This window comes from Lotus japonicus, chromosome 1, assembly GCF_012489685.1.
Source record: "Lotus japonicus ecotype B-129 chromosome 1, LjGifu_v1.2".
Classification (NCBI taxonomy): domain Eukaryota; kingdom Viridiplantae; phylum Streptophyta; class Magnoliopsida; order Fabales; family Fabaceae; genus Lotus; species Lotus japonicus.
Window position 1 is genome coordinate 61,605,145 of NC_080041.1, and position 19,795 is coordinate 61,624,939.

A 19,795-nucleotide genomic window follows, 5' to 3' on the forward strand; every position below is an offset into this window, starting at 1 on the left:
CTGACTCCGACAGCGACGTGGACAGCTACTCGCCGAGCGACGAGGGAGAGGAGGAGGAGCTATGAGCGGTACTGGGAGGGTAGGTTAGGAAGCGTCATATTTTGTGTAGAGCTCTGATTCGTCTTACTTTTGGGACAGGGTAGGTTCCCGATGCATGGCTTTTTGTGTGGTTCTCTTGCTGAGGATCACAGAGAGTCTGTCGGACTATTGGGGTCTTTTGTTGAGGCCATTTTGGGGCCGAATTTCTCATTGGATGACTGTACGTATGACTTTTACTTACATTACTGGTTCTGTACATATTTTCCTACGGGCACACTACTTTGGAGTCACTGCGAGTGCGCGTGACGTTGGCGTGCAGCTGAGGCTGTACATGTATATATGTTGTACATCGGTTAGTTTAGTCGATGGGTTTTGTCTTTATTTTCTATCGCTTTAAATTAAAAGGAATCGAACGAAAAAAAAATATACTTGTTTTCCGCGTAAAGTTATTTTTAGTTACTTAAGTGACACCTGGAAATCGGGGTGTTACAAAATCCATAGATTCCAACTTTCCACACCAAGAGGTAACCACTGAAATCTCCAATCAAGAATTTGTCAATTCATTGTTTGATGATTCATATGATCCACACCACCATAACACACCACAAGAACCACACAATTCACCAAAACCACTTTCACCCTCCTCAAACAAAGAAGAACTCACTGTGAATCCCACTGATCACAGTTCACCAAAATTCTCTCCTGTCACCACCTTGGATTCCTCTGATGAGGAACGCACCGTTCAACAGTCCAAGCCAAACTCTCAACTGTTCAACCTCTTTCCATTAAACTTGACAACCCAAATTGATCAACCCTTCCAAAACAACCAGCAAGCTTCAACACTCGAAAGCACCCCAAAACCTCAATCAAAGCCCGGTACCGTCTGCATCCTTTCTCAAGCGAGAAAGAGGCGTCTTCAGACGCTAGTGTTCTCTGCCATTAAGCGCAGGCGCACTGCAGGGTCAACCAAGGCAAACTTCAAGGCCTTTCAAGAAAAACTGATTAAGAGAATTGAGAAGACTCCCGACCTTACTGTGTCTGTATCTTGGAAGAGATCATCAGATGTTGGCTACAAATTACTTTTGGAAGCACGCAAAGTACCGGACTGGGATGAATGGCAAGTTTGTGCAACTGAAGGTTATGCTGGCACACTGTCCTACTCTCTCCTGAATAGGTTAACTGCTTTAATTGTTTACTTGGGCAATTGGGTCTACATTTTGCTGCCAAGGAACATTCCAGACATCCTTCTGCGTCCAGAGAAACTTCATGTTGTCAAAGGCAAAGGAAAACTTCAAGAAGATGGTGAATGTTCAGCTCCGCTGAACAATGCAGATGTTGAAGAACAACTCATAATTTCTGATGCTGATGATGGTCAAGGGCATGAGCAAGAGAACATGGAGCAACCTTTGGAAGCGCAATTTGTTCGCCGGAGCGACTTTGAAGATCATAAGACTCAAATGAATAATCTTTTCTATGATCTGGCCTCCAAGATTGATCTGCTCCTGCATCGTTTTGGCTAATGACCACTCTCTACCCTTTTCGTTCTATGTCATTTAAATTCCTGACAATTTGCACTTTAAATTTCTGAACCTTGTTATCTCCGTACTTCAATTATCTTTATGGTTCTTATGTTACCCTATATGCATGTCTCTTTTTAATAATGCCAAAGGGGGAGAAGAGAGAAAGAGATAGGATGATGGAGGATATTGTAGGATATAGTGCTTAATAACTTAATAACCAAGTTTTTAGATAAAGAGATAGGATGATGGAGGATATTGTAGATAGAGGGGATGATTGTAAGGCCCAAGTTTTTAAACTTATGCTAAGTGAATAAACTTCTTATTCACGATTAGGGTTGATGTAATGCGAAGGGAAACCTGAACAAAAGTTCATTAAATGAAATACATTTATGAAGGATAAAGTTCAGGAAAAGTTCAAGGATTGCATTATGATCGATAAAAGTTATAGCACGATCGTTATACGTTGAAACCTAGGTCAGAAACCCTAGTAAATAGCTAGTTTTCATTTAAAGTCACTATGGAAGTTAATTCCAAAAATCTTCAGAGAAATGTTAGAACTTCTCTTTTTCCATATATCAAAATCGTTTCGAGGCGAAACTCTAGGATCTACGAACGTCCGATTCCAATCATCGGAAGTTTGCCGAAACCGAATCCCTGGTATTTCAAAACCCTAGAATCAACCGACAATGAAGACTTTTTCTATTCAGAGCTTCAAATGAAGATTCTACACCCGTACACCCTTTCTCTTGATGATTCCAATCTTTCTTCAGAAGGAAGTTTTCTATTCCGACATCCGATGCAAAAAGCAACTTATCGGGTAAAATAGTTTTATACCGACTATGCATTAGTTGCCAAAAATACAAGGAGACCTCTTTATAGTTTTGGAATTCTTTTGCCAAAACATATCTATTAATTCACAGAGAATGACGCCGGAAAAATCAGATTCGCGAAACTTTCATTTTCCCGCGAATTTCCATCTTCTATATATAGCAAACAAGTGAGAAAAAAACACAAAACTCCTCCATTTTCTCTCCTCAAGGCCGCGAGCTTCACCAAGGAAGAAGGAAGAAGAATTTTCTTCATTACTTGCTTGATCGTTGATCCGTTAGTTGCTGTTTCAAGGTTTCGAGGTATAGTCGCTAATCCTTACCTCTGATCGCTTTTTCCATAGCTTTTCTGTAGACTTTTCTGAGCAGATAGTTTATGGGTTTTTGCAAAACTATCCCGAATCTTTCATTTCTGATTCTAAACCTCTTCTTTATGTGCCCAAGATCACTTCTGCCGGATTAGATTTTCCGTTATGTCGCCGGAATTCCGCCGGAATCAATCTTAGCCTAAAATACCCATTTTTGGAGTTTTTGGAGTAAAGCTTCAACCTTTAGGCTGAAAACTATCGCCTTAGCTTAGTGCTAGTAGGATTAGTTGTCATAAACGTCGTTGGTGACGTCCCTGCAAAATTTGGTTTTTGGGATTTCAGTTTTGAAATTTCTAAGTTAAAAATCATGACCAAAATACCCCTGCGACAGTTTTTGATCCGATAATTTTTCCGAGTTCAGAATAACCTTAGTTACGGCTAATGATAGCATAGGAACCAAGTTTGATCGAAGAAAAATCGAGTCTCCTAATTGTGAAAAGTGGCCGAACCTATTAGGGGGGAGGAGGAAAATTTCCTTTTCCGAAAACTTGTCTTTCGCGCTAGATTATCGTACCTTAGAGTATAGATTACTTCGTGTAACCTTAGTAAGTATTGATAGCTTAGTTTCCGATAGATTTTGATTAATTTCTGTGGTTTTGTTCTAAAGGTGCTTTTGAAGAGTTTCCCGAGGAACAAGGCTTTGCTTGCGAGGAAGCGTTAGACGATCATTCTGGAGAACCTACAGGTGAGGGTTTCTCACTGAATTCTCTAGTTATTGCTTAGGGTCGATGCTTTCGACATTGTTTACTGTTTATGCACTGGATTGTGTGTGATTGGAAAATGTTTTCTGAGGCTTCGGCTGACAATGTAGATGATGCATCTACTGAATGCTTTTGAGATTGAATCTTCATGCTAAGTGCTAATTGCCTTAATTGCTAAGTGCTATGTGGTTATTGCTTAATATATTGATATATGACATGTTGATTGGTTGTGCTGAGTTACTTATACTTCTGTAATGAAATCTGAGATTCTGAGTAGTGAGAATAGCGGGCAGGTCATGCCGATTTTATTTTGAGAGTTTTGAGAAAGTTGATAGGACGAATGAGATTCGGGCCTTGTTATGATGTTATGGATCGAGACATTCTCTGGAGTCATTTGGGGATTAGGAGATCCCGAGAACTGATAGGATTTGCGATAAGACTAAAAGGATATTATTTTGTAAAGAAAACTCATAAGACATTAAACAACCTCTAAATCTTTAAGTAATGATAACAAACTCGAAAGGAAGCTTCGGATGCAAATCTTAGTTTTGGAAAACGAGAAGTGTCGTCGGATCCGAGTGTTGAGAAAATTGAGAAGCGTTGAGTATATGTTGTTGCTGTGCTGTTGGAGCAGCGTTTGTTGTTGTGCTGTTGCAGCAGCTATGTGGTTGGGCTATCCTGGGGATAAGTCCGGGAAACCGTTAGTTTCCGAGAGTGTGATACTCTGTGCTCGTTGAGCAGTTGTGACCATCGGATTGAGATGAGTCGGATGATTTGGAGATCATCATGAGTTACTATGTTGATGTGAAGAAGTGTCTTTTGTCGCAGAATCGACTTTACCTTAGGGTAAGTTTTTAGAGACATTAATTTAGTTAGAACACGTGGCGACGTGTCGAGTGAGGTCGGAGACGTTGGTTGGCTAATCACTGCATTGCATGCACTCATTAAGTGGTTTAAACACGGCGAGATATCGGACCACGGCGGATTCCAAAATTGGTTATAAGACCAGGATTTCCGCGTAAGAGCGCTGCTAGGTGACTCTTAGTAGCAGACCGAAATGACAGGCCTTCGGGTTTTATGCTGATCTGACTACATGTTGTTGTTGGAGTAAGAGGCACACGGGCCGAAATGATCCCACCGTGGCTGGTGCTAGGGCTGATCCGATGATGTCCATCCGTTCCGGAATGCATATTGGTTGACTGGGTTAACCTGCATTGCATATCATGCAACATGCATACTAATTTAGTCGTTGAGTGTGATTGTTATTTGTTAATCCTATTTGGAACATGCTATTTGTTATTGTTGTCATTTACGTTCATTATGGAACATGAAACCCTAGGATGCTATCTCTAGTTATAAGTCTAAGTGGCTATCTATTACTTGTACCTATTGGGTTTATTATCTACATAGTTCTTTAGAGTTGACCCTCGCGTCTTCTGTGTGTGTTTTGGCGGACAACGCCTTTTGTCAGATGTCCATTGCGGATTGGTTCACAATGGTCCACCCTTCGGGGGGGATTAGGTACGAGATGATCGATCAGGACGACCCCGGGTCGTGGGTGGTTGACCCCGCGAGCCATCGAGCGACGTATTCGGGGCGCATCATGGAGGACCACGCAGATAGTGGAGGACTCTTGAGGTCAGGAGTGTTGAGGAGATGCTCTATCAGCTTCAACTTGCCACCGGGCGTTCACTGTGGACTAGGACTTGGAGGACCACCACCACCACCGTTGTCTTCAGACGAGGAGGATCCCTCAGAGGAGGAGCCAGTGGGAGTGCCTTCGGCGGAGTCTAGTGCACCCAGCGTAGCGGTCATTGATGATCAGGGTTCGGGCCCTAAGCCTGTGAGTCCAGCATCGGAGCGCACTGCGGTTGCGAGGGGAGGACGGATAGGGTTGGTAGACTTAGTTGTTCTGGATTCTGATTCAGACGACGATCATGCTAGCACATAGTTTTGAGTGTTGGTATGAGCTCCTCGAGTTAGGATTAGTGTAGGAGTAGAGTTTAGCTCTGACAGTCTTGCTTCATTTGCTTCTTTAGGGGACAGGGTAGTTCCGCCTATAGCTTTTTGTGTGGTTTCCTTATGGGAATCACAGAGAGTTGGTTGGACTTAGGAGGTCTTATTTTCAGACCATTGGGTCAACTTATTCTCAGTTTTGAGGGATGGTGTTGCGGACACTTACCTTTTCAGTTGATTTGTACATATTGCCTACGGGCGCTACTCTTCTATTACCCGTCACTGGAGGTTCACTCGTGACGAGGTTGCTACTTACAGCGGGGGCTGTTTATATATTGTATATTAGTTCTATTGCTTTTCGCATTTGGGTTTTATTTAATTTAGTCTTGTCTTAGTTATTATCGAAAAAAAAATATTCACGTTTTTCCGCATTAAGTTTACTTTTGGTTACTAAAGTGACGCCACCGAAATCGGGGTATTACAATGATGGAGGATATTGTAGGATATAGTGCTTAATAACTAAATAACCAAGTTTTTAAATAAAAACATAGCCTACTAAAGTCAGGGGGAGTAACGTAAAAGAATTTTTTTAAGCTCAAAGTATTTTGAAACTCTACTAAACTCAGGGGGAGTTTATTATTTTAATTACCTCTTTCTATAAAAATTGTCATGATTTAGATTACTGCTACACTGCACTAAGGTTACATCCTTATAATTTTGGTACACATCCACCACAATCCATTACACACGAAGCCATACAACCACTACAAACAACATAATACATGTCAAAATTGCCAAGTTCTTCTTCTAAATTTCCCATTTAAGGTTCCATTGCAGATTGACAATCTTCAACTGGCTATCCTCCAATTTGGTCTTCGTGTCCTCCAATTTGGTCAAAGTGTCCTCCCACTTCCTCTTCGTAGCCTCCAATTCCATCTTTCTTTCTGCCAATATCCTTTTCATGTCCTCCAGTGAATGAAATTAATATGTTGGATCTCACCCTTGTTTCACATCTTTATTTTGGATCTCGTCCCTATGAAGGGATTATAAAATGGATCTCATCCTTGTAAAGATTTAATAAACTTGGTATTAATCCCTCAATATAAGTTTTAATTTTATTTAAATTTAATGAAAAAAAGAAAAAAAAAATCCAGTTGGGCTCATTAATTGACGTGGCACCGGCCACGTCAGCCGACGGAGCTCCGGCGTTGACCCAACCGGCCGGAAGGACCCAAGCCAACTATTTTGCCAAAAACTGGGGACCTAGCCCCACCTTTGCTCCGGCGAGGGACTAAAACCATATTTATGACAAAGGATGGGGACCAAAAACTGGATTAAGCCATAGATAAATCACGACATTGAACTTTTGTTATTTTCTCCTAGACACAAATATGTTATCACGTGAGTGTATTAGATAATAGATTTGTTTTGTTACATTCAAAAATTAGTTAACTTTATTGAAAATAACTTTTTGGTCAACTTTTTCTCATCTAATTTATATTCTTTTCTTTTATATTACTGTATTTCCTAACATTTTATCCTCTAAATATAAACAAATTAGTCAACTAAAAATGACCTAGTCAACTGATACAATGAAGCGTTTTGGTCAACTGTATAGTGAAAGAAAAAACCGAGTATTTTCCTTGGTGATGAGTATTTGCCATTGTCAACTAAGTACGACTTAGTCTACCGATTATTGACTGCGGTCAACTGAAAGATGACTTAGTGGCCAAGAACTATAGTCATAAAATGAACGATGACAAATTCTATCAATGAATGTCTCTAGTTAAGTTAATGATTACTTAGTACCACGTACTCTACCAATGAATTGCTCTGGTAAAGTGAACGGTGACTTATGGGAGATTTGGGTTTTGATTATTTTAACATATGGTTAAAGTTGTTTTTGGTCGGTGTAATTTTGCTGAGATTTGAATATGATTCTTGAAAAACTTCATGGTTTTTAATACCCAACATTAAGTTTAAGTTATATAATGTATCTATTAGTTTAAAATTTGGAAAGATCAAATTCTTTCCTATTTTTATTAAAATTGTTCTTGTTCCTTTGATATGGATGATCTATCGGCAAAAAGCGTCGGTGACAATCAAAAAATGATACCTTCTGACCATGCTTAAGCCATTTGGCGTTGGATTGTTTCATACAATAAGGACAAGATAATTTTCCAGCAGTCGACCAAGTTGATAACATTGCATATGCTGGAAAATCATTAACGGTCCACATCAATGCAGCCCTCATTGAAAGTTTTGCTTTAATGAGACATCACATGTAGTAACACCCACCTCCCATAGCATTTTAAGCTCGTAGAGCTCCTCATTTTTAACAAACGGTGGTGCCCGTCCTTAAATTTTCTCACCATGTACCGACATAGGTCGTCAGTAACATTTCCCTCCAAATCTTCCCACCACAAGCTGCCGAGTATCGACAGTATATATCGTCGATAATTATTTCCAGAAGAAAATTAAAGGAGGTTTTGCCAAAAAAAAAAATTACCGACAGATATGTGGTAGTCAATAAAAAACCGTCGGTAAATGACCTTTTTTTTGTAATGATTGCATTGGCCAAATTAATGGCCGAAACCAATTTAAATTACCGTCACACAAGCTAACACTTTGATGGTCGGTGGCTTTAGTGTCTGCCAACTCAGCGCTTATGGTTGGTAAGCCAACGCTAATTAGAGTACGCTTGACTGACACTATTTTAAATAACTCATATTTGAATATTGACACTTTTGTGCCAACTCAGACGCTTATTAACATCGGTGTTAGCTGACTCTACATTTTAACGCTAATTCAAATATTTCTTGTAGTGTCTATTGGGTTGTTATTAATACAAAGCATGACTTCTTTTCTTCTATTGTTAATATTACTACTTAATGTAATTTGTCAGTATACTACGATCTATCTGTCGTTCAAGGTTCTTCTGTTGTCCTCATCAGTCTCAACAGATTTCTCCTTACTCACACTCTCATTTTTATTTTCTTAACTTAAACCAATGGATGTGATATGCTCCTAGCTAGAGGCTACTCGAGTAACATGAATTATTATTAATTTGTTACTTGTAGTCGTCACCTTCTCTAATGAACAACAAGGTACTGTATTACAACAGTAAGAAGAAGAATGATTCATTCACGCTACACTTTCTTTTTCACCTCTATTACTTTTTTCTCATCTCTCTCTGTATATCTTATTTCATCTTTTGTATCACTCATTTCTCTTTCTTTTCTTCTTATCTAACCTTGGTGTAAATGAAATTCAAGTGTGAATCATTCATTACTCCAACAGGAAAGCTAACCACTTTTCTCAATGACAAATTTCCTCTCTATAAAAACTTAAACTCGTGTATTGAACTTCTCTATTCACGGTAAATTTGTCCATTTAAAAATTGCAAATGCACCTTAATTGACAAATACTCATACCATACATGCTCAGGTTATATATTTGGTTATTTTTTATTTGAACCACATGTATCATCCACTGAGATAATCTTGTTAAAGTCAAATAAATGTGAGTGATAAATTTTCTTCACCAAATATATAATTTAGTTACATTTACCTGGATTTGAATTAAGATAAAAATTAAATGAAACATTTTTATCTATTAGAAACATGATATCCAAACTCACACTAAATTGAAGTTCTCCGCTACTGCATGTGTAATTAGTGTACGTTGTGAACTCAAGGCTCAAGCCAGCAAATGATAAAGTTCTTAATTATCTGAATGCCCCCCCAAAAGAAGTGAAAAGTAAAGCAACGTGACATGCTACCGTCAGCTTTCCTGAGTAAGTTAAAAAGAGTGTTCATTGTGTGAATCACAAGCTTAGTGTGTAAGATGAAACTGTGAATAATAATCACACATTCTAAGGCCTTACCATTGCTAAAAATGATTAAAGGGAAAACAACATGTAACCACAAAGTCTTATGGCAACAACTTTATTATTATGCCGAAACTCCATCTTACCATTGCGAAAAAGGATTATCGGTTCAAAATTAGATTAATCTTCTAACCTCTTCTAACGGAAAACAATGTGATCTCAAGATCTAAAGAAACTTTATACAGCAACGGCTATGTACTGTGCCAATGCTTTTGCAATACAAAAACAAATTCACTAGACAAGTAGACATTATCATGCAGCATGTTCATTCTTGAGTTAATTGGAACAAAAATGAATGAGCGGTTAAACCAAATTTTCAAAACTTGCAAGGTGAATTAGTGAATTTTAGGTGAGTTATAAAGTAGGCTAAAAAGCACTTTTGGCCCCTGATGTTTCAAGTTTGTGCAAATTCTGCCCCTACTCTATTTTTGTCGATGTTTCTACCCCTCATGTTTTCAAACAGTGCATCGTCTACCCCTCATGTTTTCAAACAATGCATCGTCTACCCCTCCGTCAGGGGTAGACGGTGCACTGTTTGAAAACATGAGGGGTAGAAACATCGACAAAAATAGATAGGGGCAGAACTTGCACAAACTTGAAACATCAGGGGCCAAAAATGCTTTTTAGCCTATAAAGTACTACTCCTTCATGACTTTATTGATTCCATTGCATGATTTTGAGGAAAAAGGAATCAAGTAAGCAGCTTTTCACTATAGTAGGCACCATTATGGGGTAATTAGTGGAATACCTTGCAAATGGTGCAATGCGTTTAGCCCGAAAAAGTCCACCTTGGGCTTAGAATAACGACAAGCTTATTTAATTACTCAACTCTCTCCCCACAAACTTATGCTGGTTTAGGCACATTATCAAATGATTTTAAGTTTTTAACTGATTGTGTTTGTATGCATTTTCTAGCTGTAATAAATGCTTTGTCCTATCGAGTAATATTTAATGTGTTAAATTAATACTAGTAGCATGTCTGTACCGGTTTTTCTAGAGTATCTACATCCATCATATACACTAAAATATCTACACTTTATTTTTTACCTTCCCTATAATGTTACATCATCTACATCACTTTACTAACTTTTCACTCCAACCCAACAACTCTTAAAAATTTATATAGTGGATCTCACCATCAACATCACATTTGTATATTTTATTATTTATCTCCATTTTAATTTAATTATATTAATTCTAAATGCTTATCTCACTTTTCAAGTCTAGTGTAGAGTATTTATTCTCACATACTCATTTTTGCTATATTGGAATTGAATATGTACTTCAATGGTAATAGATACTCATATGAATATGTATTTAACATTATATACTATCATTATCATTAGAGATGGTCTAAGAATCAATTCTGAAATTCATGGAATAATAGAATCGATTCAAAATCAAGAGTTTTCAAAAATGCATTAATTACATCAGTTAAAATAGGGAACGAGTCGGAGATTATGGCCTTGGTTCTTAAAGCTTAAACTAACATTTTCCAAGGTAAGAAGGTTCATTTAATTTATCTGTCAGAATAATGTTGAGTAAAGATTTTAGAAATCACATAAGATTGGTAACCAAGGAAGGCAGTTCCTAGATACAGATTTGTTCAAGATATGTGCATGTAAGATTGTAAGTACACATGGATGATGGAAGAAATGCTAATGAAATTAACAATGGACAGATTTTCAATGCAGGGCAAAGACAACCCCAATGTATTCGATGCATTGCATTAATATATTTTTTTACATTTGAACACCAACATGATCCACTTTTTATTGAACCGTGATTGTCTGCTGAATAAAAAAGTGAAAACAAAATTAGGCCGAAGACTATCATGTTAATTTCTACTTTTGGCTTAGTTTTCACTGTTACCATGACCTCCTTATATCACTGAATAATACCAAATACACATCAAATGTCCATTGTCCAAAAACGTTTTTCTGATGGAAAGTCTAAGGAGGACATGGAGGTAGTAATATCTAGCTAGTTACCTAGCCTATGGAAAGTCTAACACAACCTTCATTCTCTACTCGACTTTATGATCGACTATGCAAACATTGGTGGAATTATATTTTTAGTTGGGAGCAACCCAAAATGTGCATTAGAGGTTAACTTTAATAAATCACTCACTTTCACTTCCATCCAAATTCCACCTCTTTTTCTTTTTGGACCAGCATGTTTGGATTAACATCTCTTTTACTAAAATCAATAATGAAACACAAAAGCTGCTCACAGAAGTTCCTCTCTATAATTGATTGTGGTTTCAGAATTAATTGTGAAAAAGTTTCCAAAGATGCACTTACTTCCCACATGTCTCTTTTCTTATTAAATCACCATTCACATCTCTCACTTCTTTCTATATTTTTGTTGTTATTTTTGTCTGTAAGTAGAGGTGAGGATAGTGGTTAACAAAACATTAGTGTTAAAGATTAACCTGTAATTAACTATCAAATTGAAGTACTTTACTCATGGTAGGAACTAGGAAACTCATAAGCCAATAAATTAAAAAGTTCAGCATGATAGTTACAAAATACACACACAGAGAGAGCAGACCAGGCATAAAAAGGAGAGGGGGCCATGGGCCACATCTCTTTACTTTCACAGCAGATTAGAATAAAGGACTCTTCAATCTAGATAAATCAACGGTGAGATTCTCATCCTAAAGTCATATATGTTCCCTGGAGGAAGAACCACAGTTTCTGATAGAGCTTCATTCACATTTTCATCAAAGAGCTAACAAGTTAGAACTATAAGAGCCCCACTCACATTCCCAACACCCAAATTTAGAATCACATATGCTTGTTAGTAGCTGTAATTCTACTATAGATAGCTCCATGTCATAAACACACCGTTCAAGTCTAAAGGTGCATCTTTTGCTTCAATCCCTTCTAGTTTCTAAAATGAGCAAAACCCAAACCCAAAGAAAACCAATCATCACCAAGCATGTCAGAGAAAACCAAAAGCCACAGAAATCAGAGAAACAACCTTCATGGGTAAGAGGGTTATTGGCTTGTAGAAATGTTGAAGTCCAACAGCAACATCACCAGCAGCAGCAGCAGCAGCAGCAGAAGGAAGCTAAACCGCAACCGCGACCGCAGGAAGCGAAACAACTAAGGAAGAAGGAGGAGCAGAGGAAGGTGAAAGAGGAACGCGCCGCCCCGGAAGAAAACAGCAACAAGAAATACAAGAAGATGAAGTGTTCAGGTTCATTATGTAACAACGCTGGGGTCATGGCAAAGCCTGTAACAGGAACAGGAACAGCAACAACACAAGATGTTCAGAAGAAAAAGAACACTGATGGTTCTAGCAGATCCATGAAGGCTCCTCTGGCTGAAATCAATGGACCTGTGTCAGCTTCATCTTCTTCATTGTCAGCAGCATCTTCTAATTCTTCTGGTGGTGGGTCTTTCAGAGCAATACCATTCAGGAGGCTCTCCGGTTGTTACGAGTGCCGAATGGTTGTAGACCCTGTTCTTGGTTTCACAAGAGACCCTTCTCTGAGGAGTAGCATTTGTTCTTGTCCTGATTGTGGTGAGATCATGAAAGCTGAAAGCTTGGAACATCACCAAGCTGTCAAACATGCAGGTACATTCTTCCCCGAACCAAAAAGAGATACTTTTCACATTTCAATAACTGATAATTTGCATGTTTGGAAATCATTTTACAATTGCTTCTGAAGCCAGAATCAATTATGAGAAGAAGTTTTTCGATTTCAGAATTGATTCTTAAAAAAGAGAAATTGATTCCAATATGCTAAACCTAGTTGGTAGTACCAGAAGTACACTTTAGTCTGAATCGTGCAGTTAGCTTTCTAACTAACCTAAATCACCCCTATGATATGTGCTAACTTATTGCATTTTAACAAACTTTTCTACAATAGAAGTGGACAGAGCAACTTCTTTTGACTTTTGGGGTTGTCTTCTGTGATTTTCACTTCACTGTGGCTTTCTATCAAATATCCAAACATGCATTAGTAGTTCATAGTTCCTAATTTTCAGAATTGATTCTCATAGATATGCTATTACATTAACACCACAGTAGACATGTTATTTCCCCAAGTTATCATGGGGTCAAGTTTATAAATCATGGCATGTTTCATTGAGCTTATTTCAAGAAAAATCTTACAAATGTTTATGAATGAATAAATTTTTTTGACAAACTTTTATGTGATACAACTCATGTCTAGTTTCAATTATACCAATGCACCATAAGTTTGGAAGCTCGTTTGAAAACCATCCAAAATTATGGTGTATAATAGCAAAAATTAAGAAAAGTTGTTTATGTCCACTAAGATTTTCGCCCTTGTCGTGGTTTTTGAGGAATTTCCAAACACGCAGTAAATTGAATGATTTTTAGTATCCTCTTATCTATCAATTTAAGAAAGTATAAAGTTACTCTAACTGAATACATGTTTTACTATCAGTGTCAGAGCTGGGACCAGAAGACACAAGCAAAAACATAGTTGAAATCATATTCCACTCTAGCTGGCTAAAGAAGCAATCACCAGTGTGCAAAATCGACCGCATCCTGAAGGTCCACAACACACAGAGGACAATCACCAAATTCGAAGAATACAGAGACTCCATCAAAGCTAAAGCAACGAAGCTCCCAAAGAAACACCCACGTTGCATAGCAGATGGCAACGAGCTGCTACGCTTCCACTGCACCACTTTTGTCTGCTCCTTAGGCCTCAACGGCTCCTCCAACATCTGCAACTCAACGTCGCAGTGCAACGTGTGCAGTGTGATCAAGCACGGGTTCAAGTTCAACAGAGGAGGAGGAGGGAGCGGGATCTTGACGACCGCGACCAGTGGGAAGGCCCACGACAAAGCGAGCATTGCGCCGGAGGATGATAATGACAAGAGGGCAATGCTGGTTTGTCGGGTGATAGCTGGCAGGGTGAAGAAGAACACGGAAGGTGGCAGCGGCATGATGGAGGAGGAGTATGATTCTGTTGCAGGGGATGTTGGAGCCTATTCTAATTTGGATGAGTTGTATGTGTTCAATCCTAGAGCTATATTGCCTTGCTTTGTTGTCATCTATAGGGACTATTGAGTCCGTTTTGGATAGCACTTCCGTGCAATATGAACGAACTTTCATTGAGTGATAACTTTGAACCGCTGCTAACAGGTATCCGGACACAACATTGTATGCCTTGGATTTTGTTGGATTAGGGGTGTGAACCTTCTTTTCACAATGTGACTTGCTTTGCCCATTTTAGTTAGCTCTTTCAAGTTTTAGCATCATCTAGTTAGTGTTTGTTTGGAAACCAATGAATTTCTGACATTAGGAGTAGAACTGATTTCAGGAGTAGTTTTTGTTGGGGAAGAAGTGATTTTAGGAGATTTAATTGTGAATCCAAACATTTTGTGAATCTTAAATCTATGGTGTTTTGTAGGGGAAGTCAGTTTCAGTTTAATTTTGTATGTGTTATTGGGTACCACTCCCTCCCCAATCAGTGGCAGACTTAATGTATATTACATCAATTATTTACCTCATAATAAGCTTACTTATGTAGCAGTATTTGAAACTTCAGTTCTTTTTATCATTATTATTTCACAAGAATGATACAAAGAGTGGTTCTTCTTTTTCCATTAAAAACATGGGTGGACTGAAATATTTGTTTATCGGTATTGAAATTTGGGAGAGCTAACTCAACCTAAAAGATAACTCAAAAGTTGAGGGTTGCTCTACTTTATAAACGCTTGTTTAGCCATATCTCTAGCCAATGTGCGACTTTTAACACACTCCTCACGCCCCCGAGCTGAACATATGGAGCGTGGAATGAACATCAACGGGTGACCCAATTATGGGAGGTCTCCACAATTAAATGGATCTAAGATACGCTCTGATACCATATTAGAATTTAGGAGGCCTAAGTCAGCCCAAAAGTTATATAAAGAGCTGAGGGATGTTCTACCCTTCATAAACGCTTGTTTGGTCATATCTCTAGCTAATGTGAGACTTCTAACAATCAACTCGATGCTTCAATCAACTTCTCTTTCATCAGATTTCAGTATGACAGCAGGGTGTTATTCAAAGAAGCTTCTCCTCAAAATTAATTATGAAATCACTATCAATTTTACAAAGATATATTTCCGAACATGAACTAAGAGCCCATTGAACAATTTGAATTTTGAAACAATCATATGGGAAATTTAAATAGAAATATAAATAAAGGTGATGCTAAATTTAAACTTGTGCTTGCAAAATCTCTTTACAACGTAAAGGGATTTATGGAAGGTGATCAACAATCTGATACACCCTGAAGGCTCAAGATTCATCCGACGAGCACAAATTAACAAAAAGAAGGTAGATTTTCAGAACTATCCTTATGTTTTTTACTTCATTTTGTCAACTTTACATAAATTTGAGCAAGCAGAAAGTACTTATAGTTTAACCCATTAGCACAAAAAGCTATGATTCAGGTCAATGGCTAATTAGTTACTACTACTATCATCCTTGTAAGACTAAGAGAGAACCCTCTATTTTAATTTAATCCTTTGTTCTTGAAACTACAACTTGTTTTTGGCTTATTGTTTTAACTTTTATCGAAATACTCGTTTTCCCTTTGAAGTTGAATCCTATGAAACAGAAACAGCTTCGTAACTCTTAATAATAGCTCGATGCACGTAGCAACTTTTTTCAGTAAGCTACTTCCTCCGTTCCTATATAACTGATACTTTAAGGTTATGGCACAAATATTAAGAAGTAGCAATTAATATTATTGTTTTACTAAAATTACTATTTAACTTCCCATTATATCCTCTATCTCTCTTATTAATTTTAACTTTTCAATTTTCCTACCAACAATAAATGAAGGGCACAATTGATAAAGTAGCATTAATGTTCTCTTGAAATTGTAAAAGTATCAGTTAAATAGGAACAAAAAAAAAGAACCAAATTAGTATCAGTTATTTAGGAACGGAGGGAGTAGTATTATAGTCCATTAATGGAATGGAAGTCCCTCGTGTTTATAGGCATCCAACTACCTTTATGGCCATGCGCATCATCATAGTAATGGTGTTAACAAGGACCCCACGGTCGCGCGTGTGATCTAGATTTGTGTGGTGAGTTTCCATTGAATCCGGAACAAGTAGTGCTTAGTTGACTCTTGTTTTGTACTCATTGTATTACGGTTAAGATCACCTCGACAACTGTTACTCAAAGTTGAGCAACTCAGCATGGTCTCATGCCTCAACATTCAACCAGAATGGTGAATATTAAAGCATAAGTTTCTCATCATACTAAATCCAACCAATCACTCAGGACAAAAGTTAAGTCATGAATGGTGAAAGCTTGATAGGGGGACTTTGGCTTTGCAACTCTGGTGGGTGGTTGAGACCTTACACTTGCGAGAACATTACGACGCCCAAGTCAGTCTAGGGAAGTGGAGATAACTCTTAAGAACGTGCAAACTAGAAAACATAAATTTCACTCCCTTCATCTCTTTAAATAGGACAAGGTTAGGGAGGCTGAGGTAGTGTTATTGTCTCGCTCTGCCTCCCTTGCACCGCCTTTAACTGTGGCCCCTGTGATATTCTTAGGGTTCATATGATCGCACGATAAGGACTATCTAGGTTGGGGTGCCTGCTGAAGGTGCAATGGTTGAGTCAATGTCTCTCTTCTGCTTAAGCGTGAGGGTTGAGGGGATCAGGGATGAGTTGATGTCACCTTTTACTGCAGGCAATGTGCTTTACTGCTGACCCTTTGATCTTGTGCGTGTTCCTCAAGTTTTGAAGGATGGAGGGTGAGGATTTAAACCCGCTGGCTGCCATCCTATCCTCGGGTGTAGTGCTCGGTCTTTGTCCGACATCTTGGGTCAACGACTATGACAGAGTAGTGCCCCCTTCATCAATTGTGTCGGTTTCCTTACGTAATTTCGCTAAGGTATATATTGTACTGTACCTGTGGGCTTCTTATTGTCAAGGTGTTGTTCCTATTGGACCTAGTGACCTCAGTTGAAGACATGGATGTCTACGACATCAGCTAGATGTCTTGGCTTCTCCTTATCTAGGGTGAGGCAGGATTTGTGGACTTCATGCATCATTATCTTGATGGTTTAAAGGGAAATTTCGAGATGAGTTGGGTTTGTTTATCTATGTCTCGACAAATCGGGGATATCAAGAGATATGTTGGATTCACCCCTTTATGTCTTGGTGGTTTTGCAGGCGGTTGACACCGTGGCCTAGCTGAGGCATGGGAAGGGACAACAATGTGATTAGCAACTGTCGAAACATCAGTACCCCCAACTTTGGCCGTCCTAGAGGGTGACAGTCAAACTACTGGGCGTCATGTGGACGAAAAAGCTATAACCGATCGTCAGAACAATCCCATAGCTCTGGCCATTACCCAAAGTGCCAATCGAGCTACAAGTGTTGTGAGGATGACAGTGATTTAACCGACCGTCAAAACATGTAGTTCCCTAGCTCTGGCCATTGATGAAGGTGACAACTGAGCTATTTGGGTCGTGGGGGTGGGGGCGATGAAGGTCTATCCGATTATTGGAACAGTTTCCATAATACCCAAAACCATAACAAAAGAAATAGTTTGGAAACTTCATTCAAAGCTACGTAACACAAAAAAGGCTTATAGACACAAGCTGCTTAGAGCAGCTTCCAGTACATCTAATACGTGATTCTGAAAGTCAAAACTCGCAAGCAAAGGTACACTAATAAGAATGTTTGGAAAATGACTATATCCACGTTATCATTCATTCAAATAAATACAAAAAATGAAAAACACAAAAATCAACATTAAAATATGAAAGCAACAATTCTGCTCAGTGAACTTAAATAAGTACTTATATGTTTAATAAATCAAAACACACACTAAGAACTGTTTGCTTTGACACACTATAGCTTTGGTACCAATCAGAAGCCACTTAAAATGTTGCTACTGGTCCATGCAATGGTCAGAACAAACGTGGTCTGAAGTTCAGTAAAGTTCAAGTAAGCATATATCTTTAGCTGTTACTGTTTGGCTCTTCATCATGGCCAACTAAATAAGGCGCGAAAAGAGTACAGCAAAAAGAATTTTGGCGTGGGAGTTTCGCGGTAATTTCTACAGTGTGGTTCTAATCATTGGAAACTGTGAAGGAATCAGAACTTGCCATGCTTAAGATCGAAACAGAAAAGAAAAGCTTGTAGGAAGTCAGAATAAAGACTGAGTCCGGAGACAAAGTGGAGTGGGTGCAATGATTTCAGAAATGAGGATAAATTCCATACTTGTTTGGATGAGTGATTTATAAAATGAATTTGATTAACATTGAACTTGGAGTGAATAATTTATGTTGGGAAGCTCTTGTTCAAAATTTGAGTTTAAAGTAAAACGTAATTTAAAATATATATTTTTATATTAAGGTAACTTCAAAGCCGATAGTAATGAGACTAATCCTCTGAGATCATATAGATAAGTTTCTCCCAACAAATCATTCTCCCAAAACACCGCTCAGGGTTCGCACCGTTGACTAAATGCTTAAGGAACTCAATTATGTATCGAATTTTCAATCTAAGTCCAAAATCTAAATTTTATCACTTATACATAAAAGTATATCCATGTTTGGATACATGGCGAAATCAATATTATGGTGGACAACCGCAAAAGTAAAGGATAATTGTTTCTTTTCGCCGTGATTTTGGTTTTACCGTGTATCCAAACCTGCACTAAATTTGAATGTAAAATCAATTTTGGTCGAAAACAAATAAATAGTTTGAAATTTTTCTCTAAAATCATGATGGGATTGGGAGCAAGTAAAACTTGACTTCAGAACTCATCCAAACATGGTAGAAGACTTCACTAAAAGATAAATTCCATGGAGAACACTTTTTATGCTGGAAACTAACATAACCTTACCCCAGTGGGACCTACCCATGTTCTCTTTTCTATTTCTTTTCCCGAAGGAATTCCATACTCCAAATGTTTGCCCAGGCCCACAGCCCAGGGCCTCCAAAAAGAAGGGGCAAAAAAAAAATATCATTAAATTTTCCCCTAAAATAAAATTAAATTATAATAATTAATGTTCAAGGTATTATTAATGACTTGAGTTGGTCTAGTGGTTAGTAACTGTATATGTTACTTTTATGTACCGGGTTCGAATCCCACCTTTTGGCTTTTGACATGTTTTGAAAGAATTTAAAAATTAAAGCAAAATGTCATGTTGTTTGAATTCGAACACGCGACCCTTGGGCGGGTTGCAAGAGGTCAATTGCCAAACGAACCAACATAATGGTTTTGAACAAATTTCGAACGTTAAAATTATTAGGGGTCCATTTTTATTATTCGTCCAGGGCCTCCAAAACGCCGGGACCGGCCCTGTGTTTGCCTATTGCTAACTGTCAGATGAAGGGTCGGCCTCATATGGTCTGGACTTTGGACAGGACTTAGTTCCTAGGACCACTTTACGACAGCTTCAGTTTCAAAGAATTTAAAGAACAGGTTACTTTGAGTTGTTGGCTTTTCAAAAAAAAAACTTTGAGTTGTTATAAGCTGGCTT

At 38.3% G+C, this 19,795-nt stretch overlaps 1 protein-coding gene across 1 annotated transcript; it reads left to right on the top strand.

Annotated features, from left to right (window-relative positions):
* The first annotated feature begins 11,788 nt into the window (after positions 1–11,788).
* Positions 11,789–14,793, top strand: LOC130736245 (uncharacterized). Its single transcript, XM_057588088.1, has 2 exons — positions 11,789–12,885; positions 13,724–14,793. The coding sequence occupies exons 1-2, from the start codon at positions 12,201–12,203 to the stop codon at positions 14,353–14,355; spliced, it is 1,317 nt and encodes a 438-aa protein (XP_057444071.1). The 5' UTR covers positions 11,789–12,200; the 3' UTR covers positions 14,356–14,793.
* The last annotated feature ends 5,002 nt before the right edge of the window (positions 14,794–19,795 follow it).